Source organism: Rattus rattus, chromosome 5 (assembly GCF_011064425.1).
Source record: "Rattus rattus isolate New Zealand chromosome 5, Rrattus_CSIRO_v1, whole genome shotgun sequence".
Classification (NCBI taxonomy): domain Eukaryota; kingdom Metazoa; phylum Chordata; class Mammalia; order Rodentia; family Muridae; genus Rattus; species Rattus rattus.
The window spans coordinates 115,110,582-115,127,537 of NC_046158.1; the positions used below are offsets into that span (position 1 = coordinate 115,110,582).

Genomic DNA, 16,956 nt, shown 5'->3' on the forward strand with positions numbered 1-16,956 from the left:
CATATGCCATATATATGTATTTATATATCATATATATTATGTATTTAGCACACACATATGCATACCACACAAGCAAATGTGTGCACACTTGTGCTGCACACATCCCCATGTGCGCGCAAACACACACGCACACACACACATGGCAGGTGCCTTATTTATGGAAAATGGTAAACAAATTCTATGCCAGGACTATAGAGCTTTTGAGAAAAGTCATGAAAGTCATTGGGAAATGCCATAACAATGCTATGCCAATGACACCAATCACTCCAGCATTTACTAACAGTCATTTGACTCACAGCTTTGTAAGAGTTAGCTCCTTGTGACTGAGCTTCGCTAGTCCAGTTCATTACAGGTCAGGTAGGTGTCTCCATGGCCTTTGTGTGGATTTGCTTTGCCTCTTTGGGTGTCTGTTTGAAGTTGAACAGTCAATCTAGGCTGTGTCTCACCTTCTGCCATATCCCAGGGTATGGCAGAAGAGCTATAATGAATGCTAACTAAGACTTTGCCATGCTTCTGATTAGGTCATAAATGATAACATATGATTGGTTAAAACAAACCACATAGCCTTTGTATTGAAAGACAGGCAAAAATACATACTACGCCTTTAATGTGAGGAACTTAGCTGTAGTCAAAGGTTATAAAAACAAAAATGAGCGAAAATGCTGCGGCCGGTCATGCAGTCTGTCTGCCATAGAAGAGAGCTGACTGGATTGGAGGGCTCCCTTGCCACCAGTGAGCCCTATATTCTTAGAAACCACTAACTGCTTTGGGCCACAGGTTTGCACTTAGTAAAAGGAAAGGGTTTGACTATATAATTGCAAAAGTCCCTTTCCAAGACTTTGAAATCTTGTAGGATTTGACAGCATAATTGCTAACATCCCTTTCCAAGGTTTCTACAGTAATCTCTAGGTGCCTGTGAGAGAAGTGCAAAAGAAAATTTGAGAGGCATAGCAAAGCTCAGAAGTCTAAAGTATGGGCTGTGTTAAGAAACAGTAACAGAAATGTCTAAGGAGGGGTGTGTTCAGATGGTGGCCGTGAAGAAGCGATGGAGGCGTGGCTAAGAGGAAAAGGAACCGGAACTCCCTTGTGTTCTTCATCAGATGAAGAGTATACATTTCCTCTGTTACTTAAAGAGGAGTGTGCACATAGGAGCTATGACAGGACGCAAAGGCACGCTAGGGACTCTACTGTAAAAAAAATGACATGATGTCTACATTCTGTTTTTTTTTTCTTTTATTCGCTCCACATCTGGATCAGCTTGGTGTTCTGTGTACCTTATCCTTGGCTGCACATCCCCCATTCTGCCCCTCACCCTGTGTTTTACAGTGAACACTGAAAACCAACCCTAAGGTTCCGGGGTCTACAATGGAGAGATTTACCAGAAAGAAAGAAAGAAAGAAAGAAAGAAAGAAAGAAAGAAAGAAAGAAAGAAAGAAAGAAAGAAAGAAAGAAAGAAAGTCTTTCCAGTGTGTGTGTGTGTGTGTGTGTGTGTGTGTGTGTGTGTGTGTGTGTGTGTGTACATATATTGGTTTATTTATCTATTCCTGCAATAGTGTGAAAGAGGGAGAGAAGTCAACTGGAGAAAACTGCCTGAACGCCATTGTCAAAACTGGTATTACACAAAGTCTCATCAGACCAGCAACATCCGCATCATCTGAGAGCTGGTCAGAAATGCAATTTTTCACCACCTATCCTAGATCTAGTGTTTCTGAGCTGGAACCTAAGAAACCCTAGCTCTTTTGCTTGTGCATTAACTTTAGGGAAGCACTAAAACTTGCTGACAGTCTCTCTCTCTCTTTTTTTTAAAGATCTGCCTCAACTAAAGAATATGTACAGTTCATAAGTGATCTCTAGATGAAATGAAAGAACTAGACCAAGGGTTGCGTTGTGTATATTACAGCATCCTCAAAGCCTAACAGTCAGCTATTTCTCCACACATAGCACACCTTTAGGTGAAACACCAAAAAGGGAATTTAAGCCAAAGAACTGTCTGTCTGGAAAATACCATTTATTATTTGTTCTACAGAAAAGGGAGCACCTCTGAATATAATGATGACAAGGGTATTAACAGATCCTGTGAGACCCAAATTTTAGCTCTAAACTCCTCAAAGAATATTTCCAGTGTCACTTTAAGGTCACGATCTAGGCTTCCTCGCCAACCCATACATCCTATTGTGGTCTGTGGCATCCCTTCTGTCCAACATCTTTTTTCTATACATAGCTACTCTTATCTTGAAAAGATTCTGAGTTCCTCTTAACACATAGCATCAAACCCTTCAAAAATATTACTTATTGATAAATGTACCAAAATCAACAATAAACCAGAATCCATCCCAAAAAGTGAGATTCAGGAAGACCAACGATCATATTGCGTTGGCAAAGACGGGCCACTGAGCAGGCAGGATGACAAATGTGTTTGTGTCCAAATCCTGTTTTTTATCTCCTTTCAACCCCAATTCATTACTAAGCCATCACAATATGCAAAACATAATCTCATTTAAACCTTTTAATAGTACACAGAAGAAATCAGAATAGTGATCTTCCTTGTATATTTGAGACAATTGTAGAGTCAGTGATATGGAGTGTGAAGTAAAAGCGTTTTCTGCACAAGCGTGATGACCTGAGTTCGATCCCCAGAACCCAGAATAGCAGAAATAAGACACATACATGTTCTGACCTAATAAATAAAATTAAAATTAGATATAAGACAATTAAAACTCCAGTAGATTAAATGAGCTTCCCAAGGTCAGCTTTGTCTAATGAACACACTTGATACCAGTTTAGTTAAGGGTCTTATCTAGCCTCTGAATTATCCTCTTGGTGTGAATCTCTGGTAACAGGTAATTCGTGGTTTCCTTGTAGGCCCTTTACAATAAGCCCTATTGCTAGTTAATTTTTGTTTATGAGATGAAAGTTAATTAATTTTATTGTTATAATAAATGTAGCTACTTGGGAAATTCTGGCAAAAATAAATGTACTCTGCTCATCCTCCTGATAAAAACACTTCGATTTATCTTGTGAGTTCACTGTATTCTTATACATTGGCATGAAATGTAAGTTTTGTTCCTTTTCCCTTCTTTTTAAACTCAGAAGTCTTTTGTTCTTCTAATTTATTTATTTCATGTCCCAAGAATTTCCTGTTTGACCTAGAAATGCACTGATCATCACGCTGCTCCTTCTTTAGGTTTCTGTTGCCAATGGCAACTTTGAGTTACAAGGTCCAACACAAACAGAATTTCCCTAGGCAGTGACTCTGAACTTCAGCTCATGGTCACTGGTACCTGCTTGTCTGTATGGCTCACTCCAGGCCTGGGTTGTGAGGGAATCCAGTGCGTCTGAATTTAACGTTTCACGGCTGAGCCCTCACAGGTACAACAGTTGATGAACAGTTTCTGCTTCAATTTACTGACACTGGATCCCTTATTCACATCAGTAATTTGAATTGGAAGCTGTACTTGTTCATTTTTTATTGTTGATTCTGATTTCCAAATCTCTTGACAAATATATGTCCTCCATAGACCCTATGAATCATTTTAGCGTCTTTGCCTATACTCGTTTTAGTAATTCTCATCGGAAAAGTAGAGATCTTTGACCTTACACAGCCCTTCTCATCCTTCCTTGTCCCAACACAGAAGCCTGATCCTGTCAGATGGAGATTCTCCTCTGCTACCCAAAAGCCTCTTCCTGGGGAGGGCTTTTCTTATTTTCATTATTTAGGAGTCTTCCCATCTTCAAACTTAGCTAGAAATTTAGGCAAACATCAGTGTCTTTTTATTTAGTGTTTCTCAGTATTTAGATACAAAAGGCGTTTCTCATGGACCCATCCATATTGATTCAAAAATCTCATGAAAACGTATTCTAAGAAAACTTAGAGGAAAACAAATTTTAAAAAACCAGAGTGGTGGATACAAGATAGAGATTGCTTTTCCCACATGGAACTTTTTGAATGATCCTCAGGTAACATGACTGACCTCACTCTGAACTTTTCTAAAAATTCATGAACTTAATCTAAATATAAGACAGGGCCTTAAAAGGTGGCTCCGGCTAAATCTGAAACTATCCATTCTGTGAATGTATTTTGGGAAAGTTTCTCTTCTGCTGTTTGGATTTCCGTTTATCCAACTGATGAAGTTTAAGCCGGAGAACTATATTCTCTGCAGTGGTCATTGACTCTGTCACACACCCAGAGTTTGCCTTTCCTCCTATTTATTTTTTAAAACGGATATTAGATTTGGTTTTCATTTTAGAAAGAAAATTTCATGCCAAAAATAATATAATCACATTACCCTGAAAGTGGGAAAGAGAAGAAATAAAAATCCTCAAGATCCCCACACAGTTCATGTTCTAATATTTCCTTTGAAAAGAATCTAGGCTTTTTTTAATTTTTCTCATATTCACAGACGATGTATACAAGTACAGGTGGACTTGGCAGTTCTTGTTACAGCAATGTGACAGTTGTGACATACTCCATACCACCCCGTTTCTCTGCCTTCAAATCCATTTATTAATTTACACTTACTTGGATATATCATATGTTGTTAAGTAGAACCCTTTCACAGAAATACTTGTGTTTGGATAATTTTTAGTTTCTTTGCTAATTTGTTTTACTATTTTCCCTTCTCTTTAGAAATATATTTGAAAATGTCTGTACAAAATAATTACTAAATATAACTACCTCCAAAACACACAAAAAATATAATGTAAGAGTGTTGAAAAGGGGGCTGGAGAGATAGTTTAACAGTTAAAGACACTGACTGGTCTTGAGCAGGACCCTGATTTAATTCCCAGCAACCAAATGGCAGCTCACTCCAAGATCTGATACCCTCACACAAACATACATGTAGGTAAACACCAATGCACAAAAATATAATTATGGAGATAGATAGATAGATAGATAGATAGATAGATAGATAGATAGATAGATGATAATCAGGAAAAGAATATTTAACTATATGTACTAACTACTACTGCCAAAAAAAGAGAAAGAATAAACTAGCCTAAAAGATCTAATGAGAACAAACTACTTGTACATCTGTCAAAGGCATCATAACTGCGGTAGGAATATAATATTTTTAGACATACTTTAACAGGGAACTATTCTTAGCCAAACACATTCTGGGAATAAAAAGAATCTTGTAATTGGAATGATACCTAGTTATTTCAGTGATCATAATATTGAAATTTTCTGCACAGTTGACATAAAGCGTGGAGGTAAACACAATAATACAATTTTGACTTAGGGTTTTACTGCTGTGAACAGATACCATGACCAAGGCATGTCTTATAAAGGACAACATTTAATTGGGGCTGCCTTACAGGCTCACAGGTTCAGAGTTTCAGTCCATTATCATCAGGGGGAGCAGGGCAGCATCCAAGCAGGCACGATGCAGGCAGAGATGAAAATTGTACATCCTCATCTGAAGGCAGCTAGTGGAAGACTGACTTCCAGGCAGCTAGGATGAGGGTCTTCAAGCCCACACCCACACAAGCTACTCCAACAAGGCCACACCTAATAGTGCCACTCCTTGGGCCAAGCATATACAAACCATGACAAATCAGAAGGCAAAATTTTCACCATAAGAAAAAAATTGATTACGTTAGGCAGAAACTGAATATAATATCATATTTAAAAATTGAAGTGTGGCATGGTGGTGAGCACTTGCCATGCCAGCACTTAGGGAGCTGAAGCAACAGAAAGAATGTGGGTTCAAGACCAGTCTGGTTGCCATAGTGAGTTCCAATCCTGCTTGGGCTACATAGCATGACTCTGTCTCCAAAACAAAAGCAAACAAAACCATTTGAAACAGCAGTGTGAACCAATCACTCTTCAAAGTATATTTCCTAACCATGCTGTGAGGCAGCCGGTGCTTGGTGATGGAAAACAGCAAGCACTTCCAGGATCCAGGGCTGGGTTTATTAAAGCTTTCATGGGAGGAACCAGAGCTTCCTCAGAAGGCAGCTGCGTCTGTGTTTGGTACAGGGAACATTCAGAAGTGTCCAGGCACACACACACACACACACACACACACACACACACACACACACACACACACACACACACACAGAGAGTTAAATACTCAAAAATCAAAAAAGGACATTCTAACAAGCCTCAGAGCCATCCTGAAAGTGTCCCCTCAGCCACACACCAGACATTTGAACTTTGATATAAACAACCAGGCAGCACAAAACTATAGAACTGATTAAAATCCAAGGCATAACTACCCAAAGACTATCCATGGACTGACCCTGGGCTCCAACCTCATAGGTAGCAATGAATAGCCTAGTAAGAGCACCAGTGGAAGGGGAAGCCCTTGGTCCTGCCAAGACTGAACCCCCAGTGAACGTGATTGTTGGGGGGAGGGCGGTAATGGGGGGAGGATGGGGAGGGAACACCTATAGAGAAGGAGGAGGGGTTAGGGGGATGTTGGCCGGAAACCAGGAAAGGAATAACATTCTAAATGTAAATAAGAAATACTCAAGTTAATAAAAAAAAAAAAAATCCAAGGCATAAGTAAGAAGAATTGTCTGCATTTATTTGGGGAAGGAGAGACAGAGAGATGGGGTGACAAGAAGGAGAAAGAAGAGGAGGAAGAATTATGAAGCTTGAAAAATTATTACTCTCACCATTTTTTATTCACAAAATTTGTAATTAAATAAAAGGAAGAAAACCTTGAACTTTCGCCTTACCTTCAGGGAGAACTTTGGTCCAGGTTGGAAGTCATTGGTGCACAATGGAGATTGCTTTACTTTTTGCTGCTCATCACAAAATAATACCAACTAAATATAAAATGATTAGAAATGGCCGTCTAACATGGGGATTCATTCCACATGCAGTCACCAAACCCAGTCACTACTGGGGATGCCAAGAGGTGCATGGTGACAGGACCCTGATATACAAGTCTCCTGAGAGATTCTGCCAGACCCTGACATATACAGAGGAGGATGTTTACAGCCAACCTTTGAACTGAGAATGAGGTCCCCAATGGAGGATTTAGAGAAAGGAGTGAGATAGCTGAGGGGGTTTGCAACCCCATAGGAAGAACAACAATATCAACCAACCAGAACCCCCACCCCAGCTCCCAGGGACTAAACCACCAAGCAAAGCATACACATGGAGCAGTCCATGGCTCCAGCTGCATCCCTGTCCAGCATCAATAGGAGGAGAGGTCCTTGGTCTTGTGAAGGGTAGATGCCCCAGTGTAGGGGAATACCAGGGTAGGGAGGTGGGATGGAGTGGGTGGGTTGGTGAAGGAGCACCCTCATGGAGACATGGGTGGGAAGATGGGATAGAATATTTCTGGAGATGAAACCAGGAAGAGGTATACTATTTGAAATTCAGATAAAGAAAATGTCCAATAAAAATGAAAAAAAAACCCAAAACATTAAAAAAATCATAGAATTGAAACTTTCAGGTGTAAATACATTAAACAATGTCTTGTTTTTGTTCAAATAAAAAAAAAAACAGTTCTCCAATTCAAAAAAAAAATAAAAAGAAAGAAAGAAATGGCCATCTACCTCCAATGAAGTGTAATGAATTACCAGTTGTATATGAAGTTGTGGAGGAGATTTCATACAGATCTATAATTAGCCCTCACAGTGGAACTGCCTATTGAAATGACAAAAACAGATCCTGGCAAAATCCAGGCGCGACAGTTCCCAAGCTACCTAGGTCTCCAGTGACATCACTGGTAATAGAGCCAGCTGATCCAGATACCCACAAACGTGTGGCAATAGGAGCTAGAAACGAATTCCTGTTGACCGTTCTTCCAAATCAAATGTTTACGTTCCACATAATGAGACCTGCAGTTAGCTTCTAGTTTCCAAGAGTTGACTTAAATGACACTGCAAGCGACAAACCAGACAAACTCAGAATGTGTGTGTTCGGTAAGAAAATTAGACAAGACTTCTAAAATCTGAGACAGGGATAAATACCTAAAATGGGAAAGGTAAGAAAGATATAACAAAAAATGTACAATTAACAATTGTTACTATTTTCCTGAAACTGATTAAGATACTGCCATTATGTAAGAAAATGTCTTTATTTTCAGGTGACATGTGATTCAGCCGATACTTAAAGATAATAGAAAATGTATATTTGAGCAAAAAATGTAAAAAACAAAATAAGCTTATCTATGGAGGTTGGCATTGGGCTGTGTTTTCGTTACCACCATTGCTCTTTTATTTTGCCTCTACAGTCAACATCATAATGCTTTGAACATCCTTAGCCTCATGCCTGCAGTCCAAATTCCAAAAGGTAGACTTCCCCAATCAAAGGATAGATATGTTGTCTTTGTTTTCTTTTTGTTAATTTGTTTTTGTCTTAAAATACTTTGGGGATTTTTTTAAATATCAAGAGGTACTTATAACACCAAATAAATGTAAGTAAGTATAAGGCTGTCTCCCAGGAAAATGGGCAGCTTTGGGCAATCAGGCCTTAATTCTGTATCCAGACTGATCTGGCACTCATGCCCAGGTCACCCTCTGGCTCACATCTGGGAAGCCAAGGCGACAGCTCCAGCTTCTGCCACCACACTCAGTTAATAATGTCTGCTTGGCACATAAACTTGCTGGGTTCAGACCCCTTGGAGCCTGGTAAGTTAACAGCTTCTCATGCAGAACACTGGACAAACCAGGTTCTTAGGAGCTGCCCAGCTTCATTGAGGGGTCATGTGTAGCACAAAAATCTATAAGAAACAGAAAGGACTCAACACTGGGGGACACGCTTGTTTTCCTTCCTACAGCTGACACCAGATTACCATCCAGTGTCTGAAAATGTCGTTGGACTGACAAATACTATTTTGTTTGACTGCTGACAATAAAAGTCAGAAACTCTCACAAGAACAATTTCCATTTCTGGGGGTTTGTTGCTGTTGTTCTGCTGTGCTTTGTTTAATTTTGTTTTTGTTTTCGTGAAAAACCAGAATCTGAAAAGCCTGAGCTAGAACCTAGCTACTGGTACCACCTTTAGCTGGGTCACATCTTCTTCAGTCCCACCCTCCTCCTCCTCCTTACACAGCCCGCTTCTCTCACTCACCAGACTTTCTTGGCCCGTGTAATCAACAGTCCTTGATCTGTACTAACTCCAGTTGGATGGGGCTTTCTGGGAATGGCTCCAGGAATTCACCTGTATACTTTTGATATTTTTTTTTACAAGGAACAAGTCACTGGTTTATAAGAAGAGTGAAAGAAAAATTTGGCTTTGACATCTAATAGTAAATACAATTTTCAAATTAGCTTATTAATAATTGAACAACTTTTCTAAAGCATAGCATACACGGCATTTCGTCCAAACCATAAGGTAGTGGCCTAGTTTAGAATGCAATAAAAATCTACTTTTACCTCATGATAAGAGGAAAAGTCCAGGATAGTTATGACATAGCCACAATTAGGTCAATGATTGCAAACTGTTAAGCATCATTATTAAAATTAAATTATCAAAATTAAGTCTTTACAGGAATCAAATTACCAACGTCCTTAAAAAGTGTTGGCTGATCATTTGGCATTTCCTCATATTTCTTTTTCTTTTTAATAGTGATGATGATGATTATGATGATGAATCACTCTGAAATTGCATAGTGTCTTATACAACATCTTAGGAGAGACTGCTAAATTAGGTCTAACACACCAGTAGTAGATTCACCCATCAAACCTAAATAAAAACAACCATCTTCTGTGGCCCCAATGCACACCTCCGTGTTATTCTTCCTTTCCTTGGTTTGCTTGGAACTGAAGCTAATCACAGGTGTGCTGGATTGAAGGTTGTGACGGACAGAGACGGCTGCTGGGAATACAGCGGACCTGTCATGGGGTGGGATTTCACTCTGGCAAACTAAGCTACTACACAAACCATGTGTTCTTCTGAATTGTTGAGGAAGTGGGGGATGAAAGGACAAGTGTTTTCTTGTCTATGAGTCTGAAGTGATTTTGTTGAGCCAAAGAATATGGGACCATGTTTATGGTGTCCTTGCTCCATCACAATCCAGTGCATTTTGGGGCCGTGGGCACTCTTCTCTTTGATTAGTCTTGTGTTGTTCTCTCTTCTCTCTCTCTCTCTCTCTCTCTCTCTCTCTCTCTCTCTCTCTCTCCTCCTCCCTCCCTTCCCCCCCTCCCTCCCTCCCTCTCTCCTTCCCTCCCTCCCTCCATAAATTTCTTTCCTTGTATTTTCTTTGAGAGGGGAGAAAGTTGATTTTCTGAATACCAAAGGTGAACCATTTTTTTTCACACTCCATTTGATGTATGTGTTGGGGGTGGTCTCTCAGCTAGATGCAGAACTCATTATATATATCCACCATCCTTCCACTCCCTTGCCTTTTTAGAAATGGTAACAATTTTTATTTGGAAAGATAATGCATTGTGTATATCATGAATGCACCATCTCAGGAAGGCCTGGTCCATACGCTACATAAATTAACCATTCTGCAATACACACGGAGGAGACCACACAAGGGCTACAAATAACTCTCATCCTTGCTGAATTTATGTAGATTTACCAGAACTTTCTGCACTTCAAAACTTCAGGAGTTTTAGAGTTGCAGAGCTGATTACATAGAGATACAGAGACTAAATCGCTAAGACTTGACAGACTATCTGACCTAAAGAGACCGTGAAGGAATTGAGCTATTAGATGCTGTCAAATGGTCAGCAATGTCCAGGAAAGAGGTTCAGACTCACCAGGGCAGTAGCCCTGAGGACTGACTTCACAATGAAAGCTCCCAAGAGTCAAAGCCAAGCCTGCGAGGCTTCATTTGTTGCAGACAGAGGATATGCAGCTCGGGTGTGACCAGAGTACAATTGGGGCCTTAAGGAGAAGATAGTCAGTGTAAGTATGAGAGCTGGCTAGCAGTACTGGCATCACGCGGAAGAGCTGAGAATGCAGAGGCTCCGCCCACCGCTATCTCCCGAGGGAGAGTCAAGGCCGAGCCCCCACACGGTCTGTGCGCATCAGAAGGCGAACAAGCACCAAAATAATTTTTCAGATCTCAAGAACTTTCTGGGTTTTGTTTGTTGGTCTTATTTTGTTTTTTAAAGTCACTGTGTAGCTTGGGCTAGCCTTGTATCCATGATGATCCTCCTGCCTCATCCACTCGGGTGCTGTTAAAAGAAGTTACCTCAAGGCTAATGAGGGGCAGCAAAGGAGCGTTGTCTTCAGGATATTTTAAATCCAGAGTTTCCTTTGGGCGGAAACCACAGAGTCTTTTTGTAAGCAGCCTCCCGCCCTCACAGCTCCGAACACCCTCACCTCTGCGTGAGAAAGTATTTTATAGCTACTTTATAGCTAAGGCAGCTGTGTAAGTCTGTATATGAAGAGTTCCTTGGCATTTAAAAGGTCTTGCAATTTTCCAAGGCATGTAGCGGTAAATATTGAAAAAAAAATAAATAATCTACCGTTCCACACTAGTGCTGGCTCCTGTGGGGCCTCATGGCATCTGCCAGGTATTTTCGTCTTCATCAACAAAGCATCTCAACCCGACTCACTAACCCCCAACCTCCATCCCATGTTGTCACCAGTTCCTCATTGGGTCCTGTAGAGATCTTGCCTCCATGGCTAGCGCCACCTTGTCGCTGGCTACTTTCTGGCCCCAGCAGCAGCCCCTCTTGGGACTCTCTGCTGTGAACTCTGCTCACAATCCCAGCCTCTGGCCCCTGTGGTTTAGTCACAACTCCCAGTAACCCGTCAAAATCAAAACTCAATAATCTTATAATTTATCAATCAGATTTATATCAGTAAATCCTCACCCCACAAAATGTCCACACAATAAACTCTGAACCAATTAGTAGTAATATGAACTACCCACCTAGATAAGACAAAATGTCCTATAAAATCCATCCCTTATGAAATATTCATAACTACCTGTGGCCCTTTAAAGGCCACATGGATCTGGGTTGTCCTTCTCCTCCTCCATCTTGGTTCTTCCTCTCCCTTTCTCCTCCCTCTCTCCTCTCTCCAAAACTCTGTGCCCACCTTACTTTTTCACTGCCCAAACGCAGGCTTTGCCTTATCTTGTGGCTACCCTCACCTGCTCATAGATAGCAATCCACATAAAACAGACAAAATAGAAGACATTTAAAAGGTAACTGTAGCACTTTAAAAGACAAATAAAAATGGCATTGAGAAAGGAAGTAAGGAAGTGATTTAAAAAAAAACTCGGCAAAAGTTAGTGTGTATGAGTGGAGTTCATTTGAAAAAAAAAAAAACTTCACAGAGCTTCATTCGGTGATCAAATGACCTTTTCACAAGGGTGGCATAGCAGATGTCCTGTGTATCAGATATTTACATTACAATTCATAACAGTAGCAAAACTTCAGCCCTGGAGTCGCAATGAAATAATTTTTGGTAGGGGGTCACCACAACATAAGGAACTGTGTTACACAGTCTTGGCATAAGGAAGGTTGAGGACCACTGCTTTAAAGGCGCCAGCCGACTTGGGGTATTATTGATCTGTGGGAGCGGGTTTGCTTAGCATACATGAGGTCCTGTAAAAATCCAAAATACTAACTAAATAAACAAATTAAATACTCAGTCTTAGTTTCCCAGCCTCAAGATGAAGCCCTGTTGTTGATACTATTCAGTCCCTGAGCGTAAGAATTTCACTCATTATATACTGCTTCTGTAAACTTTTCCAAGTGTGTGTGTGTGCGTGTGTGTGTGTGTGTGTGTGTGTGTGTGTGTGTGTTTAGACTTGAGTTTGTTTGTCTTCGTCCAAGTCCTTAGGCTTGTTACACCACATGACCACAACTTGAGTTTCAGCCACCGACCAATGGCACATCCTGACTGTGACCCATCTTCACTGTAGCTGACCGGTGAATGGCGCCGTAAGTCCATTTATCCGGTCTGGGCCCTTCACTCAGCCCTGGGAAGCAATGTCTGTACGGGTGAGTTGAGAAATGTAAACGACCTCAACCTTTTTCCTCTCTTGATGTCTCTCAGCTGCAGATGGAGCTGGAGCAAGAATACCAAGACAAGTTCAAAAGACTGCCCCTGGAGATTCTGGAGTTTGTACAGGAAGCCATGAAAGGGAAGGTTAGTGAGGACAGCAATCACGGCTCTGCCCCTCCCTCGCTGGCCTCAGACCCTGCTAAGGTGAACCTCAAGTCTCCCTCCAGTGAGGAGGTACAAGGAGAGAACGCGGGAAGAGAGTTTGATACTCCTCTGTGATGTCCCTGCCGGGCCTACCAGACATGCACGGCTGCTTGAACTCCATCGGACTCTAAAGACAAAGATCACTGCCCGGGCCATCTTCCTGAGAAACATCCCTTAGCCTGAAATCCACACCAAAGGGAGAGTTCCAGAAGGATCCGTGTGAAGGTCCCATACCCTGGTCCCTTGTGTCATGTGGAAACTATTGCGGTCTTAGAGAGAAGGGTGCATGTATGCAGGATTTTTTCTTTTCGTTCCAATAGTAAATTAAAAGCAGGCAGCTCCCAGGCTCCATGGACTATGTAATGAAGGACAATGTCTTCTTTGAAGAAAACTAGAGCTCGTGTCTTCATTTGAAGCCCTGGTGTACAGTATTTCCAAGTAAAAGAGATAGTTTGAGAAGTGCGCGGCACCATTTAACATTCTGGAACATTCCACTCTGAGCATCGTTTCCCTGACTGCCCCGCAAACCCATGTTTTCAAGTTAACGTGTATAGTGCATTGTTTCACCCTTTGCTTTGCAGGCACTGGTGGCTTGCCATTTGCTAATTTATTTATCCCAGAGGCATCTGTATTTGCTATTGACATGGCTTTATTAGATACCATAGTGACTCATATAAGCTGGTTTCTTTTATAAAAAAAAATCACATGATTGTTCATTTCCCAGTGAAGCCATTTTACGATTAGCAATATGGGTTGTATATTTGGCTGCACGACTCTGGGTATCTATCGGTTGTTGACCTGAGGCTGTCAAACAGCTGCAACGGGTCTGTTCTGTTGAGTCAGGGTTTCCGCCAGACTGAACAGGATCCAGTGGGCTATTTTATTGTCAGATATTTTTTCGTGGTTCATTTATTTTTACTGTAGAAAGGAAGATAGAATATTTATCTAAATGCACATGTATAAATGATATACATTATCTCCATGTATATAGTACATGTATGCGCCCAGCCATATAAGTGCACACACATACATACGCATGAGTGTACATGTGTGTTTATTAATTGGCAGTGACCCAAATCTCTTCCATAAGATTTAAAAGCAAGTTCAGGGATACATGGACAGAGACGAAATGGGTCGAATATATGTTATGTGGATAATTAAATTATACGGAAATGCTAAGAATCAGTTTATGGAGTCATTGATGCAACTTGAGGTAGTCTTAGAATTTAGAAAATGAGTTTACTAAAAAAATTGGAGGATCAAAAATTGGATTTTAAATATCAGATTTTGAGCTTGTTTTAATGGTCAGAGTATGCAAAAATGCATAGGAAATAGAGTGCAAATGTATTGCTACTATCTTCAATAAATTTTAACTGAATAATTTCAATTTTATACTGATAGAAATAAAGCTCTGGTTATATTTTAGTTTGTATATTTACTTCACTTAGTTATGTCTTTTTTAATTCTTATTTTATTCTAAAGTGAATAAGAGAAACAAATTATATCATGCTAATGCTAATAAAATCATAATTAAAAGGTCTTAAGAAATAATATTATATAGAAAAAATATGGTTTAGAGAGTGGGACAAAGAACATTAAAACCCAGCAATGACAATGCCCATGGCTTCATTTTATTTTAAAGTGAACCTGTCTGCTTATAATTTAGCAAAGCAAAAAAACAGTTGTGTCCTGAAATTTGTGTTTCAAGAATTTAGTATTTTTCTGGAAATAATTTTATTTAACTTTAAGCAATAACTAGGACCATAATTAAGTGTTAATCAAAATGAAGGCTTGTTTCAAACACCATGAAAGTGTTTGATCACACACATACACCACACACACACACACACACACACACACACACACACACCTACTGAGACACAAGGGGAAAAAAATCACATCCCCTTCAGAGATGATTGTATTTTATCTGAAGGATCAAGAGTGTTAATTAGTCACTTACTAAAGCTTACCTTCCACCGAAGAGAGATCTCTTGTGAACCATACAACTTTTGCACTTTGAAGGAAAGGCATTACTAAGAAGGAAGTGAGAATGGTTCAAATGGAATGCTGCATTTTACACACACAGTTACAGACTGTTGAAAATTGGGGAAGAGTGAATGGATAACAGGATTCGAAACCAAACTTAGTGGTGGTTATTGCAGAACATTCGATTTCAACATAGTCCATACAGTGACTGAGGTTGAATAACCTTGACTTTCAAATCCTGTTTTGGTAGTTGGACTTCATTATCTTGGTGATTCTAGTCATTTTACAATGTTTTGTATTTGGTCATTTACTGTAATCACATTTTTATATCTGTACAGTGACACTTTTTGCAGTTGTGGGGTAGTGTGTAACACTGTGCATCTTGCATCATCGAAACTGCTACCGTGATACTATCCATTGATAATATTAATATTACTTGAAAATAGACAAAGGTAAAGAAAAGGGGTCTGTATGATGTGCAGTTTTGTGCCTTTATGTATTTGCCTTGTTCTTCGTTGAATGTGTGAAATTCTGTACTGTGGTTTTTCCTATAGTAGAAAGTAGAGTCATGCATTAAATTAGACTGTATCCCTGACACCTTTAAACTACTGAGAATAACGTGGTTGGGCCGTGTAATTCAGTGTTCAAAGTTCTAATGACATGCCATGTGCTTTGGTTTTTAACATTTCAGTGCCACCATACATTAATTAATACTCCTGTAATAGATAAGCAGTCATTAATTAAGTTCCAAAAGAAAGGGCCATTGCTTGCATTCCTTTGAATTTAATGTTGCCCTTGTACACTGTGTTAATACTGTATGTAATGGATTGAGCATTGTGATTCTCGCCTTTTAAGAAGAGAAAGAGAGAGAGGGGAAAGTATTTGATGCTCTCAAAATGTACATATTTGGGTTCTTCTATCTCAAATTATTTAAAATGCGTAATTCACATTTTTTTGTAATCATTCTATGCAATTTTGTGGCATGACGTTTCTTCCACTTGTAATTTTCTGTGCTTTCATCACAAGTCCAAAGGAAACAATAAAAATTTCTTAACACAGTCCAGCTGGACCTTATTAGAGTCCGAGCCCACTTTCCAGGGAGGTCAGTGACAACGAACACAATGGCTGTCATCAGTGTAGAATGCCCTCCTTACACAACACACCAGTGCCCAGGCACATTAGACTCTGTGGTGCTATGTGGAGGGCACAGCCACGACTGCTGTTGTCCCACCTCCGCCCTCTAGAAGCAGCTTGTCACTTGTTACTCCCCCACAATGGAGTCTCTTCTTTTTTTCTCTTGGTCACCCCTTTCTTTCTCCCTTTCTTTCTAACCTAAGAGAGGCAAAGCAAGTGTTTTTGACAAATCGTGGAAATGAGAAGAAGTGGTGCAACCTGCAAGCTTTTTAATGAAATATGTAGATTGCAGCATTGGTGGGAAAGGGAGTGTACATGTGCAATCTCTGTCCATGTCACAAAGGCACCCCGAATGCAGCATACCAGTTATCTATTGCTATGAAGTAGGTGATTCCCAATGAACTCTTGTCTGTCATAGACTTAGGGGACAGAGACAGGAATTCAAATGGAGCGGGGTTGAGAATAGCCTGCCTCTGTCTACCTGCAATGTCTCGGGGAGAGCCTTGGGGCTTTACTTTAGACACCCATACATGGAGTGATGCATCAGCTGGGAGACCCTCGGGCTCTGGGCTAGAAGACCATCGGACTTTTACTGTAGCCTGAACTTTCTTACAGTAAAGTAGCTAGAATCCAAAAGTAAGCCTTCTGAGACAGTCATGAAGGAATAGTGAAATAGTTTTTATGACTACATATAGAGGTCATATGTGCTTGTGAACACTGTGTACATTGGTGCTGTCACAAGCTCTTTCCCACAT

At 40.3% G+C, this 16,956-nt stretch overlaps 1 protein-coding gene across 2 annotated transcripts in view; it reads left to right on the forward strand.

Annotated features, from left to right (window-relative positions):
* The window catches only part of Plcb1 (phospholipase C beta 1), a 671,578-nt gene extending 655,452 nt beyond the window's left edge, over positions 1 to 16,126 (forward strand). For both annotated transcript variants that reach the window (XM_032904282.1, XM_032904280.1), the window contains one exon: positions 12,929 to 16,126. Coding sequence is in view for 1 of the 2 variants with exons in the window: in XM_032904280.1 (XP_032760171.1) it covers positions 12,929 to 13,156 (228 nt within the window). In the remaining variant the exon portion in view is untranslated. The remainder of the gene's footprint in view (positions 1 to 12,928) is intronic.
* Positions 16,127 to 16,956: the final 830 nt, after the last annotated feature.